The sequence below is a fragment of the Oncorhynchus clarkii genome, chromosome 1 (assembly GCF_045791955.1).
Source record: "Oncorhynchus clarkii lewisi isolate Uvic-CL-2024 chromosome 1, UVic_Ocla_1.0, whole genome shotgun sequence".
In the NCBI taxonomy this organism is placed as follows: Eukaryota; Metazoa; Chordata; class Actinopteri; order Salmoniformes; family Salmonidae; genus Oncorhynchus; species Oncorhynchus clarkii.
In genome coordinates, this window is record NC_092147.1 from 54,416,570 (window position 1) to 54,437,347 (window position 20,778).

Below are 20,778 nucleotides of genomic sequence, written 5' to 3' on the forward strand. Positions count from 1 at the left end.
CGTGATGTGTAAATCTGGCTTCTCTCTGCTATCTACATTATCAATCATCAATGCTCAGGGTGGGGACAGATAGCTCATCTCAGTAAGAGCGCAGTTCATCTCATTTAGGTAAAGTATTTTTCTTGTGACGGGTAGGCCTACATTTGCTGCAGTATAGCCTATACTGCACTATTAGAAAAAAGGCTGCTATCTACAACCAAAAGGGGTTATTTTGCTTTCCCCATAGAAGAACCCTTTGAAGAACCTATTTTGCTTCCAGGTATAACCCTTTTGGTTCCAGGTAGAACCCTTTCCACAGAGGGTTCTACATGGAACTGAAAATAGTTATATCTGGAACTTAAAAGGGTTCTTCAATGAGGACAGCCACAGAACCCTTTTGGAACCCTTTTTTCTAAGAGTGTACTAATTTACACATCTCCATCTGGCTTTTGGGGTCACTGTATTTTTTTTATTGTAAAGAAGATTCTTTAATTGTAGCTGCAGCAATTTTAAACAGCTACTAACTGGCGTATCTTTGCATTAAATCAGTGCATACACGAGCACTCTCTCCACTTCCATTCAACTTGCATCCAAAATAGATGATCCTGTTCAAGGATTATATACAGTGCCAGTCAAAAGTTTGGACACACCTACTTAGTCAAGGGTTTTATTTTTTACTACTTTCTACATTGTAGTATAATGAGTATGATGGGAAACAGTGCTGGTTTCAAGCGCAGGGCGCAGCAGAAGTTTATCGGTAAAGGACCACAGGAGGAGGCAGGTAGCCTGTTCCAGGCACAGGCAGAAGGTCATACACAGCGACTCCAAAAAGGTAACAGTACAGGCAGGGAAAAGTCTAATAACGTAGTCTGGGAGAGCAAGCAAGAGTGATGACAGGGAATCTGATAGGCAAAAGTACAGGCAAAAAGGCCTCGTTAGTGAGGATGGCCAAAAACTACAATACACTCGAGGACTAATATGGAAATAAACAGAGCTCCGAATAGAACATGTATCAAAACAAACAAAGAACTGAACTAAATAGTGTGTAAATTACATACAGGTGTGAACAGGTGATCAGAATTCAGGTGATTGGGATCTGGAGAGTGAGCTGCGTTCAGGGGATCTATGCGTTTGAGAGTGTGAGTTGGAAACAGATGTTACATGTAGAATAATACAGAAGACATCAATACTATGAAATAACACATATGGAAACATGTAGTAACCAAAAAAGTGTTAAACAAATGAAAATATTTGTTATATTTGAGATTCTTCAAATAGCCACCACTGTTACTACCGGCGCCGACATAGATGGTCGCCTCACTTCGCGTTCCTTGGAAAATAGGCAGTATTTTGTTTTTTTACGTGTTATTTATTACACTGGTACCCCAGGTAATCTTAGGTTTTATTACATACAGTCGGGAGGAACTACTGGATATAAGAGCAAAGTCAACTCACCATCATTATGACCAGGAATTAGACTTTCCCGAAGCGGATCCTGTGTTTTGCCCACCACCCAAGACAATGGATCGGATCCCAGCAAGCGAACCAATAGAACAACGCCGTAAAAGGGGCTGACCACAACTCCATTTGGTTGCTTCCAGCCTATAGACAGAAACTAAAACAGGAGCTCCCGCGCTCAGGTCTGTTCAACGCTGGTCCGACCAATCTGATTCCACGCTTCAAGATTGCTTCAATCACGTGGATTGGGATATGTTCCGCATTGCGTCAAACAACAACATTGACGAATACGCTGATTCGGTGAGCGAGTTCATTAGCAAGTGCATTGGCGATGTCGTACCCACAGCACCTATTAAAACATTCCCCAACCAGACACCGTGGATTGATGGTAGCATTCGCGCGAAACTGAAAGTGCGAACCACTGCTTTTAACCAGGGCAAGGTGACTGGAAACATGACCAAATACAAACAGTGTAGTTATTCCCTCCGCAAGGCAATCAAACAAGCTAAGCGTCAGTATAGAGACAAAGTAGAGTCGCAATTCAACGGCTCAGACACGAGAGGTATGTGGCAGAGTCTACAGTCAATCACGGATTACAAAAAGAAAACCAGCCCCGTCGCGGACCAGGATGTCTTGCTCCCAGATTGACTAAACAACATCTTTACTCACTTCCGGTCACCTTACCCAGTGCCACTGACACGACCCGCTACCAAAACCATTCGGACTCTCCTTCACTGCAGCCGACATGAGCAAAACATTTAAACGTGTTAACCCTCGCAAGGCTGCAGGCCCAGATGGCATACCCAACCGTTTCCACAGAGCATGGGCAGACCAGCTGGCTGGTGTGCTTACGGACATATTTAATCAAACCTTATCCCAGTCTGCTGTTCCCACATGCTTCAAGAGAGCTACCATTGTTCCTTTTCCCAAGAAAGCTAAGGTAACTGAGCTAAATGACTACCGCCCCGTAGCACTCACTTCCGTCATCATGAAGTGCTTTGAGAGACAAGTCAAGGACCATATCACCTCCACCCTAGACCCACTCCAATTTGCTTACCGCCCCAATAGGTCCACAGACGATGCAATCACAACCACACTGCACACTGCCCTAACCCATCTGGACAAGAGGAATACCTATGTGAGAATGCCGTTCATCGACTACAGCTCAGCATTTAACACCATAGTACCCTCCAAACTCGTCATCAAGCTCGAGACCCTGGGTCTCGACCCCGCCCTGTGCAACTGGGTACTGGACTTCCTGACGGGCCGCCCCCAGGTGGTGTGGGTAGGTAACAACATCTCCACCCCGCTGATCCTCAACACTGGGGCCCCACAAGGGTGCGTTCTGAGCCCTCTCCTGTACTCCCTGTCCACCCACGACTGCTTGGCCATGCACACCTCCAACTCAATCATCAATTTTGCAGACGACACTACAGTGGTAGGCTTGATTACCAACAACGACGAGACAGCCTACAGGGAGGTGGTGAGGGCCCTCGGAGTGTGGTGTCAGGAAAATAATCTCACACTCATCTCTCAAAAGAGATGATCGTGGACTTCAGGAAACAGCAGAGGGAGCACCCCCCTATCCACATCGACGGGACAGTAGTGGAGGGTAGAAAGTTAAGTTCCTCGGCGTACACATTACGGACAAACTGAATTGGGCCACCCACACAGACAGTGTGGTGAACCTCAGGAGGCTGAAGAAATTCGGCTTGAAACCAAAAGCACTCACAAACTTTTACAGATGCACAATCGAGAGCATCCTGTTGGGCTGTATCACCGCCTGGTACGGCGGTGGGCTCTGCCCACAACTGTAAGGCTCTCCAGAGGGTAGTGAGGTCTGCACAACGCATCACCGGGGGCAAACTACCTGCCCTCCAATCTTTATGTAATACATGTATCACTAGGGGCGGCAGGGTAGCCTAGTTGTTAGAGTGTTGACAAGGTACAAATCTGTCGTTCTGCCCCTGAACAGGCACTGTTCCTAGGCCGTCATTGAAAATAAGAATTTGTTCTTAACTGACTTGCCTAGTTAAATAAAGGAAACATTTAAAAAAATAGCCACTTTAAACAAAGCCACTTAAAACTTTTTATGGCTGCAGGGGCAGTATTGAGTAGCTTGGATGAAAAGGTGCCCATTGTAAACGGCCAGCTCCTCAGTCGCTAATATATGCATATTATTATTAGTATTGGATAGAAAACACTCTGAAGTTTCTAAAACTGTTTGAATTATGTCTATGAGTATAACAGAACTCATATAGCAGGCAAAAACCTGAGAAATTCCACTTCCTGTTTTTTTTCTGGGGGTGGCAGATCTTCAACCAAGCTCTCATTGAAATTACAGCGAGATATGGATGAGTTTTCACTTCCTACGCCTTCCACTAGATGTCAATAGAACTTTGTCTGATGACTAATGTGAAGGGGGGTCGAATGATACAGGAAACGAGTTGACCATGCATTCACTATGCACGTTCACAGGGGAAGCACCTGCGTTCCACCGCTCATTTGAAATCATTCTAATTCTCCGGTTGGAACGTTATTCAAGATATATGTAAACAACATTCTAAAGATTGATTCAGTACATCATTTGACATGTTTCTACTGACTGTTACGGAACATTTGGACATTTCGTTACAATATAGTGGACGCACTGTGACTTTGGAATTGTTTACCAAAGTAACCAAAGTAAGCTAATTAGACATAATTAACGGACATTTTCGAACAAATCAAGCATTTATTGTGGACCTGGGATTCCTAGGACTGCATTCTGATGAAGTTCATCAAAGGTAAGGAAACATTTATCATGTATTTTCTGGTTTCTGTTGACTCCAACATGGCGGCTAATTTGTCTTCTGTTCTGAGCGCCGTCTCAGATTATTGCATATGTTGCTTTTTCCGTAAACTTTTTTTGAAATCTGACACAGCGGTTGCATTAAGGAGAGGTATATCTATAATTCCATGTGTATAACTTGTATTATCATCTACAAGTATGACAAGTGTTTCTGTTGAAACGATGTGGCTATGCAAAATCACTAGATGTTTTTGGAACTAGTGAATCTAAATAGCCAATGTAAACTCAGATTTTTTTATATAAATATGAACTTTATCAAACAAAACATGCATGTATTGTGTAACACGAAGTCCTATGAGTGTCATCTGATGGAGATAATTCAAGGTTAGTGATTCATTTTATCTTTATTTCTGCTTTTTGTGAATGCTATATTTCGCTGGAAAATGGCTGTGCTTATTGTGGTTTGGTGGAGACCTAACATAATTGTTTGTAGTGCTTTCGCTGAAAAGCCTATTTGAAATCGGACACTTTGGTGGGATTAACAACAAGATTACCTTTAAAGTGATATAAAACACATGTATGTTTTAGGAATTGTAATGATGAGATTTCTGTGGTTTGAATTTGGCGCCCTCTATTTTCACTGGTAGTTGTCATATCGATCCCGGTATTGGGATTGCAGCCATAACAAGTTAATATAATGTTTACATACCCTACATTACTCATCTCATATGTATATACTGTGCTCGATACCATCTACTGCATCTTGCCTATGCCGATCTGTAGCATCACTCATTCATATATCTGTATGTACATATTCTTCATCCCTTTATACTTGTGTGTATAAGGTAGCTGTTGTGAAATTGTTAGGTTAGATTACTCGTTGGTTATTACTGCATTGTCGGAACTAGAAGAAAAAGCATTTTGCTATACTTGCATTAACATCTGCTAACCATGTGTATGTGACAAATAAAATTTGATTTGATTTGATTTGCCTTGATGACAGCTTTGCACACGTAATTGGTTCTTTCTTTTGTTGTTACAGGAGCAAAATGCAATTATTTTATCAAAATGTATAAATGCTCGAGTCTGTTGAATAATGTATAATTTGAATAGCGAGTCCAGCTTAACCTACTCAAGAGAAGTAGGGGTCAGCATAATGATAATAAGCCAGAGGTATACTGTAGTCTGGACCATCTAGAGACAGCAATTTCTGGTCATTCCATGTGAGTACTCACTCTTTCTTTAGATATCTCTTCCACTCACTGCTACTCTCCCTCTCTCTCTATCCCTCCCTCCCTCCCTCTTCTCTCCTCTCTCTCTCATATCCTCTGACTCCCTCCCTCCCTATTCTCTGCTCTCTCTCCCTCTCTCCTTCTCTCCCTCCCTACGCTCTCTCTAATTTTCTCTGACTCACCTTCCTCCGGTATGATGTGCAGGGTGACGATGAGTCCGGCGTCTTTGATGAGCTTGACGATGTCGGCGTGGGGCATGCTGATGATGGACTGCCCGTTGACGGCCAGGATCCGATCGCCAACCTTCAGGCAGCCAAAGCGATCCGCTGGGCTGCCCTCGATGATACGCCCAATCTTGTGCGGCACAGCTAGTACGGGGAGTAGAATCAATGTTTTGGCAAATGTGCATAAACTTGTCAAGTGCTGGACAGAAAATACATTGTAACTGAAAGTATTGCCCGCAAATCTGCCCCCTGGTGGTTTATTGAGATGCACACACAAACAAGAATGTTTTGATCCCACTGGGTAGTTGAAGAACATCCCAGTGGGACTGAAATGTTGTCTTGCGTGTTTCTCAACAAACTACTGTGGGAGCATATTACAGAAGAAACATTTTAACGTCTGTTGGTCTCGAATCACTCCCTATCGCTACCCCAGGGTTTCCCAAACTCTGTCCTGGGGATCCCAAGGGATGCACATTTTGTTTTTTTGCCCTAGGCACTACACAGCGAATTCAAATAATCAAAGCTTGATGATGAGTTGATCATTTGAATACGCTGCATAGATCTAGGGCAAAAAACAAAATATGCACAGGGATTGACAAAGTGCACTGAGCAGTCACACAACTTGAGCCTACTCCGAGTTTGCCCCATAGGGCAGGTGATAATTTTTTTTACAAAAGCTGAAGAACATACACACATCCAGATACTTTCCACAGGTGCTGGAGTTGTAGGCAAACCCATGGAAACATAAAGGAAAACGCTGCACACTGCTGCTCATGCTACCAGGTGATATTTATTAACAACAATGTTTCGACCCTTAGGTCTTCATCAGGCATCCATATCCCAGGTGGGGGTGGAAGGTCCTATATATAAGGGCAGTACTCAGTGACATCACTTCCTGTAACAGGAGGTAAAAAATGTATAACAGTTTGACAATATTAACATTCAATGTATCAAAATATATGATCATACACAGGGAATGATCATACACAGTAATTCACATACAATATTCAATTAGGATGAAAAAAACAATAAAAACAGATTCAAGTCAAAATTAAGGCCAATTAAGGATGTTGAGCCTGTGGATCCAAAAATATTTCCTTTGAAGAGGTTTCCTCTCAATGTCCCCTCCCCTGCGTGACATCTTGACCATTTCTATTTCAATGTATCTCAGAGAGTAAATAGGATGTCCAGCTTGTACAAAATGAGCAGTAACCATATTGTCGTCTCACCTGTCCGTATATTGCTGCGGTGCTCATTGATTCGTGTCTTAAGGCTTCTACAGATTTCCCTTTGTAAAACAGACCACAGGGACATTTCAACATGTAAATAACATTGATGGACATGCAGGTAATCAAGCCCTTGATCTTAAATCTTTGTCCTGTGCGGGGGTGGATAAATGAGTTGCATTTGTACGTAAAGCTGCATTGAGCACATTGGCCACAGTTGTAATTGCCCTCTGGAACCTTGTCCAACAAAGTTTCCCTTTTATTGGATTCAGGGTAAACGTTGAACATTGTTATACGCATAAGCATAGTATATAAAGGAGTGGAAGAGACTGTTTTTTACGTCAGAGGTTAATGGTTCTCTGTAGAAAGAGAGATGGCTTTGGAATGTGTTGGGTGGACGGGAGGAAGTCACAGAATTGCTATAGGGGAAGCACATGGACATCTACGGATTCGGTGAAGGAGGGGTTGAAGTCAGATCCCCTGAAGGGAGAAATTATGGTTCTCTATCCTAATACCCTCTTCCTGTCAAATCATAAAATGTAAGGATTAGAGGGAAGGAGGAAGGCCCAAAGAGGAGTGAGTATATTATATATACACACCTGTAGTGGTGGAAACATGTCTTCGTCTGAACACAGCTGTGTTCAACTTGGTTAAGCTTCTCTAGTGTCCGTGAGTTATTCACTCTGAAAAATTAGAACCTAACACTTTTCTCTGGTGGGTAATCAGATTTAACCACAATATCACTCAGATTTGGGTGTCTTTTAAAAACCATACGTGGGGGATATTTAAAAATGGATTTCAATTGTGGGTCAGTATCAGTAATGTACCAGTGCTTCCTGATAATGTATTTAAATGCCTTCTCTTCAGAGGAAACTTTTTCTTCCAGATCAAATGGACAGTGATGGGGAGCACTTCGGCCCTCCTTTTTCTTTAGTCCATGATCGGCTACTTTGTCTTGCTCACATCAAGGGAGAAGTTGTTGTCCTGGCACCACACTGCAGGCTGTCTCATCGTTGTCGGTGATCAGGCCAACCACTGTTGTGTTGTCAGCAAATTTAATGATGGTGTTGGAGTCGGGCTACGCAGTCGTGGGTGAACAGGGAGTACAAGAGGGGACGAAGAATGCACCCCTGAGGGGCTCCAGTGTTGAGGATCAACGTGGCAGATGTGTTGTTGCCTACCCTTACCACCTGGGGGCGGCACATCAGGAAGTCCATGATCCAGTTGCAGAGGGAGGTGTTTAGTCCCAGGGTCCTTAGCTTAGTGATAAGCTTTGTGAGCACAATGGTGTTGAAAGCTGAGCTGTAATCGATGAACAGCATTCTCACACGTTAGGAAGTCCAGGTGGGAAAGGGAAATGTGGAGTGTGATTGGGATTGCGTCATCTGTGGATCTGTTGGTGGCATGCAAATAGGAGTGGATCTGGCATGATGCTGTTGATGTGAGCCATGACCAGCCTTTCAAAGTACTTCATGGCTACCGACGCAAGTGTTACAGGGTGGTAATCATTTAGGCAGGTTACCTTCGCTTTGCTTTCTTGGGCACAGGGACTATTTGAAATATGTAGGTATTACAGACTCGGTCAGGGAGAGGTTAAAAAGAGGATGAAAATGTTTGTGAAGACACTTGCCAGTTGGTCCACGCATGCTTTGAGTACACGTCCTGGTAAATCGGTCTGGCCCTGCGGCTTTGTGGATGTTGACCTGTTTAAAGGTCTTGCTCACATTGACTATGGAGAGCGTCATCACAACGTCCCCTGCAAAAGCTGGTGTTCTCATGTATTCTTCAATGGGGTTTGCCTCGAAGCGAGCATAAAATACATTTAGCTCATCTGGTAGGCTCGTGTCACTGGGAAGCTCACGGCTGGGTTTCCCTTTGTAGTCCGTAATATTTTTCAAGCCCTGCCACATCCGATGAGTGTCAGAGCCAGTGTAGTAGGATTCAATCTTAGTCCTGTATTGATGCTTTGCCTGCTTGATGGTTCGTCTGAGGGCATAGCAGGGCATAGCAGGGCATAGCAGGATACATACCTCAGCTTAAGAAATCCTGCTATGCCCTCAAACGAACCATCAAGCAGGCAAAGCATCAATGCAGGACTAGGATTGAATCCTACTACACTGGCTCTGACACTCATCGAATGTGGCAGGGCTTGATTAGTGTCCCGCTCCTTGAAATCGGCAGCTCTATCCTTTAGCTTGGTGCGGATGTTGCCTGTAGTCCATGGCTGATGGTTGGGAAATGTACGCACGGTCACTGTGGGGACAATGTCGTCGATGCACTTATTGATGAAGCCGGTGAATGAGGTGGTATACTCCTCAATGCCATTGGATGAATCCCGGAACATTTTCCAGTCTGTGCTAGCAAAACAGTCCTGTAGCGTAGCATCTGCGTCATCTGACCACCTCCGTATTGAGCGAGTCACTGGTACTTCCTGCATTAGTTTTTGCTTGTAATCAGGAGAATATAATTATTGTCAGATGTGCCAAATGGAGGGCGAGGGAGAGCTTTGTATGCGTCTTTGTTTGTGGAGTAAAGGTGGTCAGGCAAGCAAAACCTTGAGACTTCTTTAATATTAGACATCACGCACCAGCAGTTATTGACAAACAGACACAGCCCTGCCCCTCGTCGTATTATTATATGTGTTGTCGTTCAGCAACATCTCAGTGAAACATAAGATTACAGTTTTTAATGTCCCGTTGGTAGGATAGCCTTAATTGTAGTTTGTTTTCCAACGATTGCAGGTTGGCCAATAATACGGAGGGAAGTGGTGGTTTACCTACTCGTTTGCGAATTCCTAAAAGGCACCCCGCCATCCTCCCCCTTTTCCTCTGTCTTTTCTTAATGCTGATTATGGGGATTTGGGCCTTGACAAAGCAGTATATCCTTTGGGTCATCCTCATTAAAGAAACATTTTCAGCCAGTTCGAGGTGAGTAATCGCTGTTCTGATATCCAGAAGCTCTTTTCGGTCATAAGAGATGGTAGCAACAACAATATGTAAAAAATTTGTTGTTTAGGAGACTTTAATTAAAGCGGCAGTCATAACCTCCGGCGTCATTTTATATAATACAAAAGTGTCAGAAGTTACAGATACATTTGAAGATTAAAAACAACTGCAGCTGTCAAAAACAGTCATCGATCAGTCTTAAAAACAGGCAAGGACAGTAACTCCCCTAACTTTAATATATTTTGAAGCATGTTCCAGGATGAAGGGGTATTATGGGAAAAATATTGTTTTCCCATCTCAGTTCTAACCTTAGGAACAGACAAGGACAGCAGCGACTGTGAACAAAGACTGTATTGGGTGACTGATCTGGTCAGTAAAGGGTCCCGCATGCTTCCCAGCCAAAATAGTTTGGTATAGTTTGTGCATATATTATGACGACATTTTGTGACATTTTTATTTGTTTTCAACTTCAGCGAGGGTTAAAAAACACCCCCCAAAAATCTGGAGGCAAGCCTCTTCGTCTGTGATTCCTCAATAAAGTATTTGTTGTCATTCAACGAGACGACTCATTTTCACAATTTTTTTCCATTGAGAAATACTGCACCTAACATCTTAGTTAGATGTAAAATTGCGAAACTAAATTTAATGACAGACTCCTTGAGTGATCTTAGATTAATTTGGACTATTTTGAGGAAGTGTATACTGGCTACGACATCTCAAAAAGGACAAAAAGTACTATTGCCACTTTTTTCTCATGTTTCAAGCGAAGGTCTTTTAAGGGAGTATGCGAGCACACTCGTTTGGTTCGGCTAGCTGAGTTCAGCTAGGCGCCAGTAGAACTGATGCATGCTGACGCATTAAGGAACAGAGATACAAAGTCGCCTTTTCAATGCCTTGTACACAAAAGTGTACCAGTGCTTATCCTCCTGGTGGAGAGAGAGGTACATTTTGCAATGGCATAAAAATCAGTATTTGGTGAGTGATATAGTAATACACCATGTCCAGAGTTTTTAACGTACATGCTAACATCACCATAATCCAGAACCGATAAAAAGTGCTTTGTTCCTAAAATAAAAACCAATTTCAGTTTCTTGGTCAATGTGCGGTTTAAAATTCAGATTTTCCTCTAACCAAATCCCAAGATATTTTTAGTAGATGACCCAATCAATTTGCTAGCCTTTTAGAGTTAAAATCTGCCTGTGACTCCATCTGTCTACATTCAGAGAAGAGAAAACCGTATATTGTTTTCCTTGCACTAAGCACAACTTTAAAAATGAAAATCTGATCAGCTTCCTGAAAAGCCTTCTCAATATTAGATGCGCTAGAATTAATAATTGGGTCATCAGCATACAGATTTGCAGAGTCAACAGTCTTCCCTATATCATTAATATACAGTGTAAGAAGGATCAGACCTAAAATAGAGCCATGGGGAACTCCTTTTGTAAGCCTTCGAAACTCAGATGTCATACCCTCCGGTGCCAAACACTTGAGTTCTGTCAGAAAGGTAGTTTTGTAACCAATCCAATGCATCAACACTTAAAATATATATATTTATATTTTATATTTGTCTATACAACAGCAGGGCATGGTCAACAGTGTCGAAGGCCATTGATAAGTTAATAAAAAGTGAAAATGTGAGATAAAAATTACCTATTTACCTGATTGGTTTAAAATTAATAGTTAATAAATATATGAACTAGTGTGAGACATTATCATTCTAACAATGCTGTGCTTCTGAGAAAGGGTGGTTCCTCTCTTCCACGTTCACTCCCCGCTGCTGGTCCAGGCGTGTAGTCAAGGACATTCATGGCGACTACGGCATAGAGAGAACTTGAGGGACAGAACAACCTGTTCTTGTTTCCAATCATCTTTGCTTCTGAGTAACTTGGTCACACAGCATAAGACAAAGAGCCTCAGAGTGACCACAGTTCTTCAGTCCATCCTGTTCTTTTACTATCTTCAAGGGCACAGTTGTGTTGAGATATGAAGAGAACAGAGGCTAACTTGGTAGAGAAAGGAGTAATGTAACTGCCATTATCACTTGTTTGTGCGCTATGACCTCACGCTATGACCTCACACAGGCTATGGAATCCTGACCTGTTCACCGGACGTGCTACCTGTCCCAGACCTATTATTTGACCACGCTGATCATTTATGAACATTTGAACATCTTGGCCATGTTCTGTTATAATCTCCACCCGGCACATCCAGAAGAGGACTGGCAACCCTTCATAGCCTGGTTCCTCTCTAGGTTTCTTCCTAGGTTTTGGCCTTTCTAGGGAGTTTTTCCTAGCCAACGTGCTTCAACACCTGCATTGCTTGCTGTTTGGGGTTTTAGGCTGGGTTTCTGTACAGCACTTTGAGATATCAGCTGATGTACGAAGGGCTATATAAATACATTTCATTTAATTTTGATTTGATCCGAAAGAATAGCCACAAGAAGAAAGCAAGGTTTCTTATGATGCCCCTATCTGCTGGGGAGTGGTGAAAATAACCATGACTAAGCAGTTTTTGTGCTTCTACATAACTACATTGCGTTTGTATATTATTCAGGCTCAGAACAATCACCTACGGGTGGGTCAACGACCACCGTAGCTCCATTATTGCAATAATTAATCAATATTAAAGGTTGATTGTTTGAAGAAATTGAAAGTCTCTTCTCCCTTACATGATTTTAATTCCCACAACAAAACACGTTTCTTGTCCTGAACATCTAGAATATCACCTACAGCCTTAGTTACCACAGGAATTTAGATAAAATTGAGTTATCATAAAGAAAGTCTTTCAACTGAGTTCACCAGGTTTTCCCACATTTTTGCCAGTGCAGACAGTTTAGATATGGGATGATAGTTATCCATCTGGGATGGATCTCCACCCTTATGTAAAAAGGTGTAGGCTGCTTTCCAGACTTTTGGAATTGTATTACTCGCCAATACAGTATGAGTGAGAGTGGTAGAGAAGGATGGTAGCAATGATCTCTGCACCACTTAAAAGAAATGTGTTCAATTTATCCGGGCCAGCCGTTTTCTTAAGGTCAATAGATTTGAGTGCCTTTACAACTTCTGAATGCTCAATTTCGATAAAATTCTATAGATTAACCATAGGCCGGCATTCAGAAGTTTCATTCACAGCCTCATTTGAGATGTTAGGGTCAAATCAGATAATTCCACTGTAAACCAGGGATTGTCTCAACCTCTTACCCGGTACTTTGAGAGGGGTGTGTTTATCACAGATAGTAAAAATATAAATGGAAATAGGAGAATGCCTCCTCGAGGCACAGTCCCCAGGACCAAGTTTGGGCAACCCTGCCCTACCCTTTGGCCATAACCCCTCGATGTTAGCTTGTCTGAAGGGTTTGGATAAGTACGGTATATATTTACCACAGTGTAGTGCTAAAGCTTCCGCCAAATTGCTTCTACCTCACAGATCTGACAACATCGAAGGGAAAGGACTGGCCAAGAGGGAGGGGTAGTTGTAGAAGTGTAATGTTTTCGGAGTTATTACAAGTGTTCTAACATCATGGCAAAAGGCTTATCTCCCCTCTTGGCTAACTTTAAAACACATGGAGTGGTGTTGTGTAACTATCAATTAACAGAAAATCCCAAATGGTCTACGCACCCATCCTGTTCTATTCCAGAATAACCCAAAGCGAAAGACAGAAATAGAGTTACTTTAGTAGTTTTACTCTGGTGATTACATTCCTACGGCACTTGAGAGACATCGTGTAACTCACTGATGACAGCTGTGTTCTCTGGTCGGTTCAGCGAGCTGATGATGACAAAGCCGAAGCCCTCGTTCTCTTTGCGGTGGATGATGACATCACTGGTATGCAGGGGGACGGTGCCCTCCGGAGGGGAGGTGGTGGATGGTGGCGGGACATTGCCGGGGGTTACGGGACAGGAAGCTGAGGCGACGTCGCTGTGCGGGGAATTGTGCTGCGTGGACACGTAGCCAGGGCTACGGCCGTTCACCCCTAACACCTCACCTACAGAGGGCAGCAGAAATCGAGAGAGAGATGTTGAAGGTGACTTTCTACCCCCTCTATGCTACTTACCCTTCTCACCCGGGAAGTGGACTCTCCTCCTGACCGTCAGCCTGATCTGGCCATTATATAATGTATATAGTGTAGAGGAGGAAGGGGAGGACCATCCTCCTCAGTGAATTTCATAAGAATAAAAATCATAAAACATTTACACTTTTTAGATAAAACTATAATAAATATAATCACGTCAAAAAAACATTTATTAAAACACTTTTTTGCAATGAAGGTCTACAGTAGCCTCAACAGCACTCTGTAGGGTAGCACTATGGTGTAGCTGGAGGACAGCTCGCTTCCGTCCTCCTCTGGGTGCCAGGAGGCTCATGGTTCTTACCCCCTCCCATAGACTTACACAGTAAGTGGGGAAGTTGTCCTTCAAACTATCAGAGTTCTTGCAGCATGAACTGACAAGTTGTCCACCCAAATCAAAGGATCAGAGAATGAATCTAGTACTGAAAACATAAGCTACAGCTAGCTAGGACTGCAGTGCATAAATGTGGTGAGTAGTTGACTGAAAGTGAGAGGAAAAACAATAGTTGAAAAGTTTTGAACAAATTAATTTCTTCCAAAATGAAGGAGAAGCAAGAGAGAGAGAGTCACTTTTCACTTTCAGTTTCACTTACTTAGCTAGCAAATGCAGCTAGCTAGTTTAGCATACTCAAACACTATCCAACACAACACTGGAACTCTTCCAAGTCAAGGTAAGCTTTTACTAATTTATTGCCGTTACTGCATGATTGTATCAGCTTTAATGAGGCGTTAGTTATATTAGATATGCTGACTATCACGTTACTTTAGCTAATATGGTGACAACGATGTAGGCTGTGTGTAATGGTTGTCATATGATTTGGCTTGGAAAGTTTTTTTGCCTGATGTGTTTGTGCATTGAAGTCCACTAGTGAATGGACAAGGTGAGAGGAGGAGAGCACATAGATACGAGAAGGAATAAAGCGTGGAAGCTATGAAAGTGAATTGTGTTTGCACGTGATCAGGGGTGTATTAATTCCGCCAATTCTGTTGAAAAAAAACTTAAATGGAAACAAATGGAACAAAACGAAGATGAACATACCTGAATTTGTGCAATAGAAACTTGTTTGCAACTGTTGGACTAATGATTACACCCTATATCAGCTCGATGCAGGCAAGAGTGTGCAAGGCGGTATTGAATGTGTCACTCACTGTCAGCTCAAATTTTTGTCTTGACCTGTGTGCACCTACATTGTAAACTTTAATTCAGAGGCTAAGTTGTAGCAACATCACAATGGGTATGGAGAAAATTTGAGTATCATATAGTAGCCTAAACCTATCACTGTTACATTAAACTGTGTAATGGAATATGAATGACAGTCATCCAATATGCTGTAATAGAAATAAGGCCATGCACATGAAAAACAATCGCCCTCCCTCATCTTGAATGGCACTGACCGCCACTGGTGTAGTGTGTGTGTATAGTGTACTACAGTAGTGATTAGTGTATACGTAGTATAGTAGTGATTAGTGAATTAGTGTATACATTGTAGTGAATTCTACTCACTGAAGAAGTGGACTCTCCTCCGGACCTTCAGGCTGACCTGACCATTGTGTGCAGCGGCGTGCATCAGGTCGATCACGTATCTGTGTGGTTTCCCAGCAACCACCATTTTATCCACGGAGATGAGCTCGTCCCCAGGTCGAAGACGTCCATCGCGCTCTGCAGGAGTTTTCTCTATGATCGCCCCAATCACAATCTGTTCAACGACAATCTATATTAGCAGCACATTTATAGGTGTGCTGGGTGGGAATAAATAAACATAGTTGAATTCTATCGGACATGTTCAGTGGGCCATACTGTCGCAAAACGTTTCGTAGCAAAGAATTAAAAAACAAACCAATAAAAAAATATTGCATATAGAACGGATATACCGCTTATAAGACTTGCTTTCAATGAGAATGACAGATCTATAACTTGCATTTTGATTTGAAATCAGTTGGGTCGTAAAAAAATATAATAATGGAACTCTAAGTTGGTTAGATGTGTGTAAGATGACATTAGGTGTAGTTGGCTATTATGGTGTTAGGTGTTTATTACTTAAAACCTCTTACTTCTACCCCCTCCTTTTTTGAAAATTCTGTTAAAAATCGCGCAACTTTTCAGCGTCCTGCTACTCATGCCAGGAATATAGTATATGCATATGATTAGTATGTGTGGATAGAAAACACTCTGAAGTTTATAAAACTGGTTAAATCACGGCTGTGACTATAACAGATTGTGTGTTTCATTGAAAAACGCAAGAAAAACTGCTCTCTGAAAGCAAAAAATAATTTCCATAAGTCACTTCCACCAGTTGTTAAAAGAGAACAGAATTTAATGGGAATCTGCCTGCAATTCATACAAATTCCGCACGATGGCGCCATTGTCCTAATTTTCAATTGAATTAATTGTTGGAAAATCCTTCTGTCTGACCTCCATTTTCCCAGTCTTCACCCGGATGCAGTTGAGGGAGAGATCAGACGGCATTGTTTTTGAAGTGAAGACCTATTGAAGAGACATCGCCCTGTAATCATTTTGATAGATTATAAACGTTTACTAATACCTAAAGTTGGATTACAAAAGGATTTCGAAGTGTTTTGTGAAAGTTTATCGTCGACTTTTTTAATTTTAAAAAATTACGCAGCGTTTAAAAACGATGATTTTTTCTGAATGACACAACTTCCATACAAAGCTATTTTGGGTATATATGGACCGATTTAAACGAAAAAAAGACCCAATAGTGATGTTTATGGGGCATATAGGAGTGCCAAGAAAGAAGCTCGTCTAAGGTAATGAATGTTTTATATTTTATTTCTGCGTTTTGGGTAGCGCCGGCTACCGCAAAATCTGTTGTTTACGTGTCGAGCTGGCATTTTGGGGGGTGCATGCTATCAGATAATAGCTTCTCATGCTTTCGCCGAAAAGCATTTTAAAAATCTGACTTGCTGGCTAGGTTCACAACGAGTGTAGCTTTAATTCAATACCCTGCTTGTGAATTTTGATCAAAGATTGAGTTGTAACGAGTACATTTAGCATTTAGCGTAGCGCATTTGCATTTCCAGGGGCATACTTGGGACGTCTGCGTGTCAAGTATTCTCAAGAAGTTAAGTGATAATGCTCGAGAAGCCCGTGTTTGGAGGATATATTGGCAGGGGTGTTAGGCCTGAGACGAAGTCGTGTCAATATCTCCTCCAAACACCGGCTTCGAGGGCATTATCACTTAACTTCTTGAGAATACTTGACACGCAGACGTCCCAAGTATGCCCCTGGAAATGCAAATGCGCTACGCTAAATGCTAAATGTACTCGTTACAACTCAATCTTTGATCAAAATTCACAAGCAGGGTATTGAATTAAAGCTACACTCGTTGTGAACCTAGCCAGCAAGTCAGATTTTTAAAATGCTTTTCGGCGAAAGCATCAGAAGCTATTATCTGATAGCATGCACCCCCCAAAATGCCAGCTCGACACGTAAACAACAGATTTTGCGATAGCCGGCGCTACCCAAAACGCAGAAATAAAATATAAAACATTCATTACCTTAGACGAGCTTCTTTCTTGGCACTCCTATATGCCCCATAAACATCACTATTGGGTCTTTTTTTCGTTTAAATCGGTCCATATATACCCAAAATAGCTTTGTATGGAAGCTGTGTCATTCAGAAAAAATCAACGTTTTTAAACGCTGCGTAATTTTTTAAAATTAAAAAAGTTGACGATAAACTTTCACAAAACACTTCGAAATCCTTTTGTAATCCAACTTTAGGTATTAGTAAACGTTTATAATCTATCAAAATGATTACAGGGCGATGTCTCTTCAATAGGTCCTCACTTCAAAAACAATGCCATCTGATCTCTCCTTAAACTGCATCCGGGTGAAGACTGGGAAACTGGAGTTCAGACAGATGTATTTTCCAACAATTAATTCAATTGAAAATTAGTACAATGGCGCCATCGTGCGGAATTTGTATGAGGTGCAGGCAGATTCCCATTAAATTCTGTTCTCTTTTAACAACTGGTGGAAGTGACTTATGGAAATTATTTTTTGCTTTCAGAGAGCAGTTTTTCTTGCGTTTTTCAATGAAACACACGATCTGTTATAGTCACAGCCGTGATTTAACCAGTTTTATAAACTTCAGAGTGTTTTCTATCCACACATACTAATCATATGCATATACTATATTCCTGGCATGAGTAGCAGGACGCTGAAAAGTTGCGCGATTTTTAACAGAATTTTCAAAAAAAGTGGGGGTAGAAGTAAGAGGTTTTAAGTAATAAACACCTAACACCATACCAACATATTCAAATAATGATTGACATATTTTCATTAAAAAAATTATTTTGATGAATTTATTCATAATATTTCATCCTTCCACAAGATATAGTCCCAAAACAAATCTAGGGTTGGTACCCAAGCTGGCTGGCTGGTCTATCGGTTCAGTTAACAGAGACGCGACCCAGTCGTTCAGTGTTTTTGTTCTGTATCTATGGACGTGACCCAGTTGTTACTTTGAAATGTTCCATTGCCAAACTGTCTGACAACGTTCTTATCCCTTGCTTGCTAGCTAGCCAACTACGGCTAACTTACAGTCACGTCAAAAAGTGCAGCCAATATAACAGTATCTGCATTTGCATAAGCTGTTTTATAGAAACATTTATTTGGATACATCCATAACAATGAGCTAATGAGGCGTGATTTCACCTGGCATAGAACATTTGCTCACTCGTCAGGACAACAAAGCTAACACAATCACTTCAAACTAAAGCTGGAAAGGTGCACTTTCTTTCATCTGACCTTTTTTCAATTGACATTTCTTTGTATACTGTATATACATAAAAATTATGTTATCTGATTCCTGATTTCGACTGGTTGAGAAATGCTGCCTGCCTGTCGGTCTCGTCCCGACACGTTCATTACTATGGGACAGCTGGAGATCAAATTTGAATATTGAAATAATGTTGCAAAGTCGGAGAGACAGACAGCAAGGTTTATACAAATCTACGCTGCTAAAAACCAAATGTTTGTCTAAAAGTAATGGGAGATAATGCTATTTATAGTGTAGATCAAGTTTATAGATTGCTTGGCTGGGCTGATGAGACAGTGGATTGCGCAGTCAGATAAATTTAGCCGATTTACTTTGTTCTATGATGTTAAAATGCCTGCGGTAACTTGTGGATAGACACTGTTTTACAGGAATGCTGTTTTAACCAAACAGTATTCAGGATTAGACCCACCCGTTGTATAAATGATGTAAGGTTTGTATTACATGTTGTTCAGTGTGTTAGGTGTGTAGGCAGCAGCAGACAGCAGGTGTGTTCAATTTTTTTTAATTTTTTTTTATTTTACCTTTATTTAACCAGGCAAGTCAGTTAAGAACAAATTCTTATTTTCAATGACGGCCTGGGAACAGTGGGTTAACTGCCTGTTCAGGGGCAGAACGACAGATTTGTACCTTGTCAGCTCGGGGGTTTGAACTCGCAACCTTCCGGTTACTAGTCCAACGCTCTAACCACTAGGCTACCCTGCCGCCCCAATGAGGTTAGACATGCTAGGTGTGTATAATGGTGTGTGTTGTCCAGCCCGTCCCATACGAGCCTTGTCGCGGGCGTCCGGACTCACAGCCTGCACGGCCTCGTCTCCCCCCAGGATGCGGAAGCCAAACCCAGTCTTCTCCCTCAACAGGTGAACTTCCACCTCCTGGTACTCTGGACCTGATAGGGGGAGAGAAAGAGAGAGTGGGAGGGAGGCACAGGGAGAAAGGGAGGGGATGAGGAAGGAGAGGGAAGGGAGAGGGAGAGAGAGGGAGAGAGAGAGAACGATAGGGAGAGGAGTAGAAAAAACAAGGATAAAAGAGGTGAGAAAGAGGAGGAGATGCAGATAGTGAGAAAGAAAGAATTTGAATGCAGAGAATTCCCCCACAAACACAGACAACGGTGGCAAAGAGAGGAGAGAATGCAGCACTGATTTGAAATCTTTCAGGATTAAGAGATCAATATCCTTCACAGACTGAATAAGAAAAAAGACAGACGGTACAAATTCTACTGATTGCATATTCAGTATTCACATTTAGTGTTGTTAAGCATTATCTCAATATGCCATACCTAAATAATACTCCATAATGTTATGAAGCTATGTTGATTTAGTTGTTGGTTTTGGTTGCTGTGGATATAACTTCTGCCACTACTGGACAAAACAGACATTACGTTGCCACATCTTCTCAGTTAAGGAAAGTCTCCACCTCCTATAAGCCACCAGTGCAGAACCAGGAAGCGGAAGTGTGGTACTCATTCCGGGGTGAAGTTTCCCCAAGGTACAGATCTAAGATCAGCTTCCCCTCCCCCAATCATAATTTCTCTCAGTGGGGAAAATCCCAAACTTACCCAAGGTCTTTGTCTAGTGGAAACTTTATCTTACACCATGTAACAATACTCACGTCTACTCTCGTAGATGGCCCTGGACTTCTCATAGAGGTCATATGGGTCGGGTTTGTTGAGGTCGAAGCCCTCCGTGGAGTCGGGGACTGAGGTGTGATGCTGTGGCTGGGTAGAGAAGGGTGTGCCCGTGGGAAGCACTGGGGCTGACAAGCAAGTCTGGGGACTTCCATGGGGGTCCCACTGCTCTGGTATCTGAAGGCACAGCAAAGCAGTAGAGACAGATAGTGATGGGATAGGATAAAGGAAAAATATTTACAGTTGAAGTAGGAAGTTTACATACACCTTAGCTAAGTACATTTAAACTCAGTTTATCACAATTCCTGACATTTAATCCTAGTAACAAATCCCTGTCTTAGGTCAGTTAGGATCACCACTTCATTTTAAGAATGTGAAAATGTCAGAATAATAGTAGAGAGAATGATTTATTTCAGCTTTTATTT

At 42.0% G+C, this 20,778-nt stretch overlaps 1 protein-coding gene across 1 annotated transcript in view; it reads right to left on the bottom strand.

The window, feature by feature from the left end:
* LOC139409025 (membrane-associated guanylate kinase, WW and PDZ domain-containing protein 2-like) overlaps positions 1-20,778 on the bottom strand; it is a 358,317-nt gene that overhangs the window by 133,804 nt on the left and 203,735 nt on the right. Inside the window, exons 14-18 of the mRNA XM_071153671.1 lie at positions 20,338-20,530; positions 19,500-19,615; positions 15,429-15,621; positions 13,589-13,840; positions 5,643-5,828 (exon numbers count right to left, since the gene is read on the bottom strand). Of these exons, the coding sequence (XP_071009772.1) occupies positions 5,643-5,828; positions 13,589-13,840; positions 15,429-15,621; positions 19,500-19,615; positions 20,338-20,530 (940 nt within the window). The remainder of the gene's footprint in view (positions 1-5,642; positions 5,829-13,588; positions 13,841-15,428; positions 15,622-19,499; positions 19,616-20,337; positions 20,531-20,778) is intronic.